Here is a 13,076-nt window from a genome sequence, read left to right as displayed (position 1 = left end):
CCAAACCAGATAGTTTTCTGTCTCTTTTTTTCCTTCTACAATGTACATGAAGTGAAATCAAATGAGAACTTTTATATTATAACCTTCTGTTTGTGAGGGTAGATAAACTAGCTTTTTTTTTTTTTCCTGGTAGGTGGCATGTTTGACCCAGGTAGCTGCTAATTATCTTATTCACCAAAAGGAAGCAAAACGTTGGGGCACAGCTCATGGCAGTATTGTTCCTTACCAGGTAAGAATACAGCAATATAGGGTTGGGCTACTATAATCTGCAGTTTCGTATGATATGAGTTTGGGAAATTATTTCTTTTTAAAGAAAAACTTTCAGGGTATTCTGTTATATGTCTTTGTCTGACTATAACAAGGTTCTGTTGTTCACTTTAAATTCTGTTTTGCACATTTCTTCATCAGAAGATTAGTAACAGGACACTTGAATGGATCAAAGGAATTTGCTGAATGTGAGTGACTTTTGGACTCATATGATGGTTTTCTTTTTTCTTTTTCACCCAAAAGAGGCACTGATTGTAGCCATTTTATAAAGCATGGTTTGTTCATCATGTCAATTATGAACAAAATGTTACCTTCCCCCGCTGACAATAATATTCTCACAGGGTTTCATTAAAATGAAAATTTGCGTGTGAGGGATCTTCAGTTGTTGAGCAAAGCAGATGGTTCAGGAACTTCTGTTCTTTATTAAATGTCTAACCTTGTCCTTAGAAATTCTTGACTTTGGCTAGTGTGAATGAATATGTCAAGGGACTGTGATCTTTCAAAAATAAAAATAAAAACAAAAACAAAAACTCTAACTCTTCTTCCAAATCCCTAAGCTTTGCTTAGCCCAGTTGCATCATATCTCATTGTACTTAATAATGTCTTTGCCACATCTTCTGTACTGTGTTGTAAGTTTAAGAGTAGAGATATCTTTTTCATCATTGTATCCCTTCTCACCTCCAGTAGAAGCACATGCTAGATATATATAAATATCTATTGAATAAAGGAGTACATTTTACTGTAGTTATTTCAATGGTAGTGCTCTTGACAGAAGACATACAAGTCAGCATTTTCCATTTGCCAGGAAATCTATCAACACTGTTAATCATCCTTTTAGTTTTAAGAACATTATTTCCTTGGGAAAAACTAGTTTCATTTCCACTTTTTTAATACAAATTTGAGGAAAGCAGTGATCCAATGTGAATCTAGAATTCTTCTCTATTTCTATTTATGATCCCTTTACGCCTGAGGCATTACTATGGTTTTTCTGTGGTACCTACTGTTTTTTAACACATTTAGTTAATCTTTTGGCATAATTGCAGTTGTGGAGACATTTTCTTTAGTGCCTCTCCTCTTTTCTCCAGCAGTGGTTTTATGATTACCATTAGTGACATTTTGCTTCCCTACTTTTTACCCCTTTGTGGCTGATCCTACACTTCTAGCCAGACCAGATAAAAAATCTGGTACCTAGATTGGATAGATGGACTCCAACTCTGATCTCTTGCCTCTTTGTTGAATATTCTTTCAGATCCTGCTGCCTTTGACAGGAGAGTGCTGAGATTTCAATTCTTTTCTTCTACTCCACCCCACACCCTCTTCATCAAACTTGCTCTGGCCAAGGGGTCTCATCAACTAATTTATACTCATCTTTGATAATGGAAATCCCTCTCAAGGGCATTTTAACAGAGGACAATGTTGGAACCCATGGGAATTTATCTCAAATAATGGAAGTCCAGTCTTCAGTTTTTGATGAGTACAGAGAAAGCATTTGTGAGTTGGAAAGCTTGATAGTGTAATTCCAAATCATATCACATAGGGAAGTGTTCACTAAGTTCTAGTATAATGTTTGTAGTTTATTTTTTGCTTATTTATTTATTTTTTTTTTGTGAGGGAGATCAGCCCTGAGCTAACATTTGCCAATCCTCCTCTTTTTGCTGGGGAAGACTGGCCCTGGGCTAATATCCGTGCCCATCTTCCTCCACTTTATATGGGACACCGCCACAGCATGGCTTGACAAGCAGTGCATTGGTGCGTGCCCGGGATCCGAACTGGCGAACTCTGGGCCACCGCAGTGGAGTGCGCGCACTTAACCGCTTGCGCCACTGGGCTGGCCCCTGCTTATTTTTTAAATCAAATGTCTTTTTAAAATATTTTGTGTAGACCTCAGCTATCCCTCCTGGGTGTTTGTACCTAGAGCTCTGGCATCTTGGGTATGCTCTCAATTATTTTACTGAGGTGAAAAGAAATTTAGAATCTTTAGCTTTTATTATGGTAGGTAAAAGATATGGGAGACTGTGTGAGTGTGTGTGTGTGTCTGTTCTTTGAAGATGGAAATGTACTTTTTCTGCTTGAATTGTCCCAGTCCCATAAAATGGATGCTGTGCTTATTTGATCTAGTTGATTGCATCTTTATTATCTATAAGAAATAAGAGAAGATTACTAGGGTCTTTCCTCAGGAGCGCCGAATAATGTGTTTCCTCTTGGTGGAGAACTGGTTCAGCACTGTGATTAAGGAACAAATGCAAATTTAGCTTGAATGAAAGTAGCATAACCAAGATGGGTCCTAGATATGTTTATAAACCCTGGTCTGCTTTCACTTTTCAAAATAGATTTGGGAAATATGTTTATGGGTGAATGCCAGGATAATTATAATTCAGTTTTCTATAATAATTACAGCTTTGCATCTAATTTGAGTTGTCTCAGTTTTGAGCTGAAAGTCTATAATGGAAGACCCTGATGGTCTCAGGAATTAGTTAAGGTGCCTAGCTCACTCTCCTCAATTCTTGTTGAATCCTGTCTGAAAGAGCATAGACCTTGAATGCATGGAATGTAAATTTCTGGAAAGTAGTGATCCTTGATTCGTGGGTTATTATATATACATGCAATTCTTAACTTCTCAGGTTGATTATCCACTTATCTTTCCTCCCTATTCTTTGGATGCCAACTTTTTGAGAATAAGTAAGCTAAACAAAAGTGGAAAGAATTGAGATAATCATTTTGCTACTTGTTGAACATATTGGTGCATCATACTTTTCTGAGAATTCAGATTTTTAAAAAGAATTTTTAGACTTCAGTGCTTCTTTTGTTCCCATTCCACTTTGCCCCTGAGAGGCACCTAGCCCAAGGTTATTAATAATTACATAATGTTCATGTTAATATTTTTAATGCATTGGTATTATTTTAATGTTTTTCAACCCTTGAAACAATTATATTTATAAAGACAGGAGGTTTTTAGGGATGGGAGAGGAGAGTGCAGAGAAAGCAGTTAGTCAGTCTTCAAAAAGAATACATTTTATTATGTAACATAGTTATCAGTGGGGCCAGTACCCTTTAGATATATGACTAACATGGTAATCCCCCTAATTTCATAGCCTCTGTATATTCAAAACTCTTTCCCAAATGTCTTCGACATCCTGGGAGGCTATATTTGCATGTTCTCCTCTGCTTTCTGGGCCCACGACCCACACTGACCTCTACCTCTCTCAAATATCGTAGAAGATCCGTTCACAAATACACTCATGAGGATGGGAGGCTATACTGAATATTTTGAAGAAAAATGGAGTTTTTTATAGATGAAACTTGCACAATCTCTCACAGGAGGCCTCGCCTTTCTTACCATATCCTTTGGCTGCTCCCGGGGAGTTTCACTGTCCTAAATAACCTAAGAATCTCCCCATATTTTGTTCCTTTCTCTCCCTTCTTCTTTTTGGCTTCTCTTCTTTTCAAGAGCAATGAATTCCTCTAGTCTTATACAGAGTTATTACACTCTCTAGTGTAGGCACAGATCTTTGGGTCGCTACCTGAATACTATTTTCTGTTTATATACGAGTTCCTTCTTAAGGGGCGTGCTGGTGTGTAGATCCAATAGAAGCCTACTAAGCTCTCTCTGTGCTCCTGATCTCTCCCAGTCCATACTACTTGCAGCAGGACTTGAGGGAGCTCACAGAGTTCCATGTGCTCCTTCAGCTACAGTGTTGCCCCCATGATCAGTATAAACTGCCCAAGAGACCAGTCTGGAGAATGAGACTACAACCACAACTATCTGCTTCCCTTAAAAGATTACCAGAACTAATCTCATCATTCCTTACACATTTGCCTCAGTCACCACCAGGACTGTAAGCTTTCCCGGCCATCTATTATCACCTGGGCATTTATTCCCATATGGCTCTGTCCATCTCTTCCTTTGATCCAGTCATTTCTTTTGTCATCAATCTTGGTGGCTCTAAATCCACATAAAGGAGCCATGCCACAGCCTATCCTCTCATTTCTTTAACCTCCCATCCCATCACTTTTAATGATCTTTTCTTGTTTTCACATGGCTCCCACTCAGGTATTTCTAAAACTTTAACACGCATATAAATTATTTAGAACTTTTGTTAAGATGTAGATTCTGATTCCAGGTGATGTTGATGCTGCACTATGAGTAATAAGGTTCTAGACCTAGACTTTATTATTATTGATAACTACACCATCTCCTTTGTCCTAAACTGGCAAAATCCCACTGCCTATTAGATTTATGTTCCATCTATTCCATGTCTATACCCAAGCAGTGGATATGGCTAGAAGAAAAAATAACTACCCTTTTGACTATCTCACTTTTCTCTCTCAAGAGGTCCCTCAGCCTTACCCAGCAATCCTGCCACACTTACCTACGTATTTATTTTCTCTCTTTGAGATGACTATTGCACATCTTCTCTCTCCTCAAATCTTCCCCCCCCCATCCTTAGCCAAAGACTTTGCCTCTTATTTCACTAAAAATGGATGCAATCAGAAGAGAACTACTTTGTCTTTTCTCTGCTGTACCTCCCCAACTCCTACATGTGTACCCACATATAGTTCACTTCATTTCCTGCTATCACAATGAATGAACTGTCCCTTTCCACATTTTACCTACCTAAAGGCATTGCTCCTGCAATGTCTCCTCTGTCACCTGTATTATCCAGCAGTGCACAAACATATGATTACATCCTTTGCCTTAAAAAAACCCATCCACCCTCCTTGGACCCTCAGGGCCTGTCTTTTTGTATTTCCCGTCCCATTTCTCCATGCTCTTTTATTACAAAACTCCTCAGAAGAGTTTTGGGTGGTGTCTGTTGGAAGGAAGCGCTACACCACCTAATCTACGATGCCATTTGTGCCTCACAGGCAAAGAGATTTTACAGCACTCTGAGGCCTCAGGAGTTTGGGTGCTGTGGAATAGTCAAGGGAAATTGGCTTTATGAGCAGTTCATTAGTAAGAATACTCTTTTTATGCTTTTTCTTGAGCCTTTCAAATGTAGGGCCTTCAAAGGGAATTTTTCCTTTAAGTGGCTTGATAATTGTCATGGTGATTTCTTTTAAACTTTTTTTTTCTTTCCTGGAGTAGCTTCTAATGCAAAAGTTTGAAGAAAACAATTATTCAGACGATTAAATAAAATCATGGCTCCCTTTCTTCACTTTGGGCTCATTTAAGTAAGGAGTGGAGCAGGAAGCTGTGCTATGTTTTTTCTGGTAGGACATTATACTGTATATTTAATTTGGCACAAGCAGAGACTCAGACAGGCAGTAAATTCCAAGTTTGAAGAGATGCAGCACTTTGCTATCATTCCTTAGAAAACGTCAAAATGCTGTTAAATCATAGCGGATTAGGTAACCTTGGGAATCTTTTTTTTTAACCCATGTTAAGGATTTTTTTAAATGTCAAAATGTAAACAATATACATCTGTCTCTTTTGTTTTGTTTTACCATCGTCACACTGAGGCACTCACTAAAGTTTGAGAGTACAATTTAAACAGGCACATGATTGTATTGCATATTTAATTTAATTGATGCATTGATAACAGTAATAATAATCATGCTGGCTTGAGCATGATTGAACACATATGGTGTAACTGGGATATATATATATCCATATATATCCATATCCATATATTCTCATTTTATATTGATGAAAGGGAGACCTAGAGAGATAAAGCAACTTTTCTATGGCCATAGCTAGAAAGTTGAAGAGCCTGGATTGAAACCATGGTTTTAAGATTTCAAAACTTGTTTCCTTTCTTGCTATATACAAGCTAGTAGTTCTTTTGGTGCTTGACACATTGTGGATGCCCGTCTTTTCATTTCTTTTGCAGATGGTAGAATTCTTCTAATCGTTTCCATCATCTCTTTGACAAATGACCTACTTATTATGATTCCAGAAGGTACCAACCTAATAAGTCAACTTGTTATAGAAGTATATTTGAATTCTGAGCTATGGGGTAATTGTAGGTTTCACTCTACCGTGTTTTCAATTCATGCTTTCAAATGACTCTTGATAAAGCGATTACACTACAATTTCTTGAGCCCCCTAAAGAGTAAGCACTGTTTTAGTTCCTGAAGCCTTCCAGATGAGGAAGAACTAGGCCCTTGGTTTCAGGAACTCAGAGGCAATATAGCAGGCACAGCTGGGAGAGCTTGAGCTTCGGAGTCATACAGACCTGGGCTCATAACTTGGCTCTGCCACTTATTGGCTATGAAATCTTGGACAAGTCTTTTAATATCCCTAGTGTTAGTTGCTTCCTCTGCAAAAAGGTGATAATGATAGTTGTTTCCATGTTTACTGAAGGAATTAAATGAGATAGTGTGTGCTGTTTTGTGCAGTACCTGACTCTAGTAAGCGTTCAATAAAAGATGGCTCCTATTATTATTTCTGTAGTTAAACTAGTGATTATAACTTTGTAAAATAGTTTCTAGGAAGCTATGAAATAGTGTCTATGAAAACTATCCATGGCAGCTTAGGAACAGAGTAAATAAAGATACATAGCTGAATTTCTTTCTTAATGAAATTTCTACTTTAATTTTTTTTGAAGATGAAAAGGAGAGCAATACACTATACTTTTCTGTTTTAAAAAACTGTTCTCAGTTCTTTTTCAGAAATTGTAGTATTGAGCCATTGCCCAAATGTACCATTATTGAAAGAAATACAGTGTCAGGAGAATCATATATAGCAACACCACTCAATTGTCACAGGGAATAGGATGCTAGTTTACTGAAGTGTCTATTTAATTGAGATTTAGTATAAATTCATACCTAACAAAATAAAACATGACAAAAACGATTTTCAGAAGTAATCTCTGAGAAGCCCACAACGTGGGAACCAATCTCTATAAAAGATACATACCCATCCTTTTGAGAGCCAAAAATTGTGGAGATTTCTCCCTTGTTTTAAAAAGTGAGAGAACTACAGAACATTTTAAACATCTGTTCTTATTACCTTAGGATTGCAACGAACTTTGATAATGTTTACCTAGTAAAAAATACCTGGAGATTTATTGGGGACAAAAGTGCAGGTGATGGCAAATACATTAGATTACATCTCAGAGGTTTCTACAAACTTTTGGATTACTTAGCACTGGCAAGTTAGAATATTTCAAGTCATTTTTTTTTTTGTGGTAAATTAAAGCATGAATTGTCTGAATTTCCCCAGCCCCTTTTGTTCTAAAAGTTTTGGCCAGGTAGCTTTTGAATATTTGTTTTAAAGCTTATGTGTGCCTTGATCTTTATGAATTTGGGATTCTTGTTAAAACAAAACAAAATCTTTTATTTGAAGATCCTGGTTACTTTGAAACCTATTGGCCAGGACTTTGCCATAGTCTTGAGTATATAAGTAATTCGGCAGCCCACAGGCAAATAAAATCAGGGCAGATGTGCCAGCTACTGGCATAATAGCTGCCACCCTCTGGGCTTCTCCTTAGAAAAGGTTCAGCCTTTAAAATAAATGCCTAAATTTAAAATAAGTTGGGCAATATGATGTTTAAGGAGAGCATATTGCACAAAGAATAAACATACTTATCACTGTTCAAAAACTATTGTGATTTTTAAAAATCAGAATTGCCTCCAATTGACAAATATGGTCTTTTTAATGTGTTTCACTAAGAGGTAAAATAGAAAGAGGCACAAGGAAAGGCAAGGTATCTTAAGGAATAAATCCAGAATTCCTTTATGATCTTATCAGCTTCTCTTGCATTCTCAATATACATGCAGAACTGGTGGGATTGTATGCTGTTTATGCTTATCCGATTTGGCTAAAATTATCCAAAAGGATTGAATGCCATTTTGAATATTCAGTTAAATAAGAATATTAATAGTCATTACCCTTAATAATATTATATTAAAAATAATTATAATTATCATTAGAGGTAACAGTTATTGAATGCTTACTATGTGTTGGTTATTAACTTCTTTACATATATTAATTCAATCCTCACAACAACCCTGTGAAATAGGTATAGCTATTGTCTTCACTTTCAGATCAGGAAACTGAGGCATAGAGAGGTTAGGTAACTAACTTGCCCAAGGACACATGTAAGTGGTGTAGCTGGGCTTCTAAACAAGGCAGGGGGACTATACTATATAGGCAGATGATGCAGCGCTACTCACTTAAACTGGATTCTTTGGTTTCATTTTCTATCTTCATTCCACTTTTGAGGAAGAATTATGTGACATTTTCCTCTACATAATTTCCCCTTTAGGACTGCCAAGAGCAATTGAAGAGGTATAAACAATTCTGTTGTTTACTTATTACAGAGATCTTTAATTAAGACTTAAAAGTAAATTTCCTTCAGGAAATCAGGTTGTACATCTTTTGAATAAATCCTTTGATTGCATATGTTAAAACTGTATTTGAATCATAATTAAGTCAAGTTGTAGTGAAACAGCTATCTGTAGCTCCATCTATGTAATGAGAACAGTACTGTCCTTGAGCAATATAGGAGCTTGGGATGGTTTTAGCTAGCGTGACACTCATAGTTTCTGGTTTTCAAACTGCATTTCTGTGAGATTGGTAGGCTGGGGTGTGAGTTGGAGTGGGAAGGAGTATTTGGGGGCATAAGGAGGAATATTCAGGGGCATTGGGTAGGGGGCAGCCTGGGGAGAAATCAAGTGGGCAGATCTCCAAGTACTCCAATTCCATTTCAACCAGAACAGCTCCAGTTTTTAGTCTGTTTGTTTGAAATAGGGCTTCCGCTGCTTAAAAATGATTATTTGTCCTGGAGCAATTGACTTTACTGAAGGATTCTACTGGACTAGAAAGTGGGTTTTGTACGTTTGTGTGTGTGTTTGGGAAAAGAAAACCTGATTTTCCTCAAAGTTGATGGCTCCTAGAACTGTGACCCAGAACCAAAGAAAGGGTTCTTATCTAGCTGAGAAGGAGGCCTTGGCAAGAGAAGTTTGTGTGGGGCCTGGCAGAGCTCCTCTGTGGACAAGCACACACGTTACTTTACAGCTAGGAGTCTGGCTTGGTGGCTCTGCATGGAGGTCAAGGCTCTTTGGCTCAGGTAAATCACATAGGACTGGATTCTGGAAATGGTTGGATTTGGATATATTTACACATCCTGTTCTGTTCTTAGGGGTGTCCAGGGCAAATACTGTTGAAATTCTGAGTAGGTGTGCTCAGCATTTAGACAATACCCTGATGGCTCCCTGTTCAGGTACAGGTTACCTGGGGGAAAAAGAACAGTGTTCTGATATGGTACAAATTACTATTATAAGTCAATATTGGGCAAATAAATAACAATAAAAGAAAATCTGTAAGATGTTAAGTTCTGAAGTGAACCTATATTGGAGACTAATCATGCCCACGTATAAGTATGGCTCTTTTTCTTCTTAGTTGTGTTTCTGGCATTTAGGAAAAGGAGTACTGGTGCAGGGACTCTGCTCAGACAGGAGATGGGAAGTGTGCATGCTGAGTGGGGCTAGTTAATTTTTTTAAACTCATGTTAATAATTTCTTTGACCTAATTTTAACCTGGAAATGATTCTCAAGTGTCCTTTCCCTGTTTTCTTTCCTGAGGGGAAAAGCAGGTGTGAAATGCTCTAGGTCCTCACCACTCTAAGTGGTCCATGGAGCAGCAGCATCGGCATCACCTGGAAGCTTGTTGGAAATAATAGATTCTAGTTTATTCTACTGAACCAGAATCTGCATTTTAACAAGATTCTTAGATGGTTCATTTTCACATTAGATTTTGAGAAGCCCTGTTCTAAAGTACATGTGAAATCCTTTTGGTCATTGTATTATGAATCCACTAGATGTCACTCTTGTAACCTGGTAATGGGATGGTGTTTTTCAACGGGACTTGGAAGAATCCGTGAACATGATCACATTATTAGGTGATTTCCTCCCCACTCTTAGAGCTACTGATATACACGGTGATTATTTAAGGTAAAACTACCTTTTTCTCTGGTTCAAAGTCCTGGAGAGAGATTCCTGGGAATGATTTTCATTTTGTTGAATTAGCACTCTCTCTTTTCCTCCTTTAAGCACCCTGTTGCTTGGGTTAGTTCTGTCATTATATAACCTTAGCACAGAATATGCTGCAGATGCTCTGACTGACTGGCACACTGTGAGAATGGCATCCTGGGCTGCTCAGCACAGTGACACAGAATAAATGTACAGGTTTGATCTCTGTAGAAATGATTGAGAGCAGAAAGGAAGCAAGGCTATATCCTGAAATTAGCATCAACCTCTATGTGATTGTTGAAGGAAGTGCAGACCTTTCTGAATTCTTGGGGTGTCCCAAGGGTGGTTTTACAAAGAAGATCGAGTCTACTTCTGCTTACAGAGAAATGTCCCAAGTGTAATCCTGTGGGGCGTTAGTTTCAACCATGAGGATGAATATAAGGGGCATTTATAGCTCAAGTGTTAGGAAAGACAGGTGAAAAGGTTAAGGACTATACTTTAGAATATCCAATTTTTCTGCCAGATGCCCAGCTTGAGAAAAGTTAGTTCTTGAAATAAATCAACCTCTTGCAAAACTCTCTTCCCTCTGAGTCTGATGTGGTTTTTCCTCTGTTTCAGTTAACAAGGGTAGCAAACAAGTCATAAAGTATCAGGTGTGTGTGTGTGCTTGAGTGTGTTTTGTGAGTTATGTATTTCTTCTTCTTGGTGTGTGGGAGGGGCATTTAATTTATACTATCATTAAATGAAAGAAAAATGTTTAATTTGATTTCAGTAAAGTAAATATTATTGATATGAAAGCAATATGGCTTTAGCTTAAATATAATTTTTTTTGTTCAAAATAATTAAGGTGGCCATAGTATTTATTTCTAAGCTTTAGACTCCTTTTTGCAACATAATTTATTATGATGTGATTCTTGATGACCAGGAGCAGAGCTAATTTTCAAGCATTTTACTGAAAATCAGTTTCATTTTTTAAAGCAGTATCTAAATTCTGAGAAACAAACCTAAAGTGCTCCTTCCCATTCCTAGCCATGGTCTAAATTTCTGATTCTGCAGTGATAGGATTTACACTACCATCCCCTTTATTGTTGAATTTCCTTCCCTCTTTTCTTTTTAACTGCTGCTGCTGGGACTCCGGATGCTACTAGATATAGAAACATACTTAGATATATTATTTAAAAGCATGGGCTTTGGAGTCAGACAGACCTTGGGCAAATTGCTTCATTTCACTGGACCTCAGTTTCTTCATTTGTAAAATAAGGATAATACTACCTGCCTCATGGGTGGTGGTGATGCTTTAGCAAGACAGTGCACATAAAAGATGTGGCGTTGAGTTAGGCACATGGTGCGTGTTTGGTGGATGCAGCTCTTATCACCGTTATTCCCCCATCTCACGGACCCCAGGCCTATGGCAGGAGCTCCTGTTCCTATACTTTTTTCTCTTCCAGAGTACAGCTGCAAGTCAGAGTCTTCCTCTTCCTCTGCCTGGCAAATGTGTGTGATGAGGACGTGGGTTGATGGGGAGCAGATCAGTAGCATAGTAGAGTGGTAGGGAGGATATTGATCCTAGAACTGCAACAAGGAGAGAAGTTCTCCTTACAACCCACATCGGAATTCTTAATGAAAATTTCCCTCAGTGTTATAAAATAGTGATCAAGTTCATAGAACTGTTAGCACTGTTAGTGTTGTCAGTACAGCCATAGCTCAGGCTGGCACATGATCCTATTCACCAATTTAAACACATTATTTCTAAAGAGAAACAAACTCAGAGGCGCAAACTGCCAAATCCCAAGTGAATTTTTGCAACATACATTCCAGATTGCCTGCTCTTTATTATCTTTACTGCTTTGGAATGACGTTTTTGGTTTAGAGAGGACCTCTAGGCTTTGAATAGCTGTAACTCATACCTTGGGATCATTGGAACATTACCTGGTTAGCAGCAGCCTCAGAAAGGTACTGTGAGGAAGTCCGAAGAGATCTTTCACCCTGAAAACATCCTTATAAGAGTCTTTACATTTCCATCATAAACAGCCCTATGGTTTCATTTGATAATATTCTGTTGAAGAAGAACAATGGAGATGTTGCTGTAACAGCAACTGTGTTAGTATGCTGCCTCAAATGGAAGAGGATATAAAATATTAAAGAGTGGTGAGCACTATGTGTCTTAAAAATATAGTCATTTTTCTTGCTAGACTTTTGGAACCTGCATTGGATTTTTTGTTTTTACATAGTTAATTTTTATATATATTTTTGGTAATTTTTTAAAATGCATTCTCAAAAAACCTTAAAGGGGGTATGGATCATTCTTTTTTTCTTACCATATCATTCTTGTTTCCATTGCAAGGAGTCAAGTCAGTAAGTTCAGTTCTAGTTTAAAGAAGCTGGGGGGTAGGGAACAAAACTTATAATGGTGTTACTGTGTAGATTGCAAAAGAATCTGAGGTTTGTTCAGCAAATATAATGGTGCATTGAGGTGTTGTGTTAATGTGGGAGGCCAGAAAATGAGCTCTGTGTGTAGTGAATCTGTTAAGTGGCAGTTTAGAGTTTAACCTAAAAATTGGGAGAAAGTTGATAAGTGCAAAGGAAGCATGAGACCCAATTTGACACAGACCTTGCTAGGGTAATGGTGGTGGGGTATGGAGGGAGGAGTAAAAGGAGAAGGGGATTCTGTGGTGTGTTGGATGAAGATGGGGATGGCAAAATTATCCATCTATAAAAACAGAAAATCAACAATTTTGTAGAAAAGCAAAGCTCCAAGTATTTTTTTTTTTTTTTTGAGGAAGGTCAGCCCTGAGCTAACATCTGATGCCAATCCTCCTCTTTTTGCCTAGGAAGATTGGCCCTGGGCTAACATCTGTGCCCATCTTCCTCTACTTTATATGGGACGCTGCCAC

At 37.9% G+C, this 13,076-nt stretch overlaps 1 protein-coding gene across 1 annotated transcript in view; it reads left to right on the top strand.

Annotated features, from left to right (window-relative positions):
- The window catches only part of SUGCT (succinyl-CoA:glutarate-CoA transferase), a 728,470-nt gene that overhangs the window by 161,570 nt on the left and 553,824 nt on the right, over positions 1–13,076 (top strand). The window contains exon 9 of the mRNA XM_058570632.1: positions 134–229. Coding sequence (XP_058426615.1) covers positions 134–229 — 96 coding nt within the window. The remainder of the gene's footprint in view (positions 1–133; positions 230–13,076) is intronic.

The sequence above is a fragment of the Diceros bicornis genome, chromosome 3 (assembly GCF_020826845.1).
Source record: "Diceros bicornis minor isolate mBicDic1 chromosome 3, mDicBic1.mat.cur, whole genome shotgun sequence".
NCBI classification, from domain to species: domain Eukaryota; kingdom Metazoa; phylum Chordata; class Mammalia; order Perissodactyla; family Rhinocerotidae; genus Diceros; species Diceros bicornis.
Note: the sequence above shows the minus strand (reverse complement) of the source record. Positions and strands in the feature narration are given on the sequence as shown.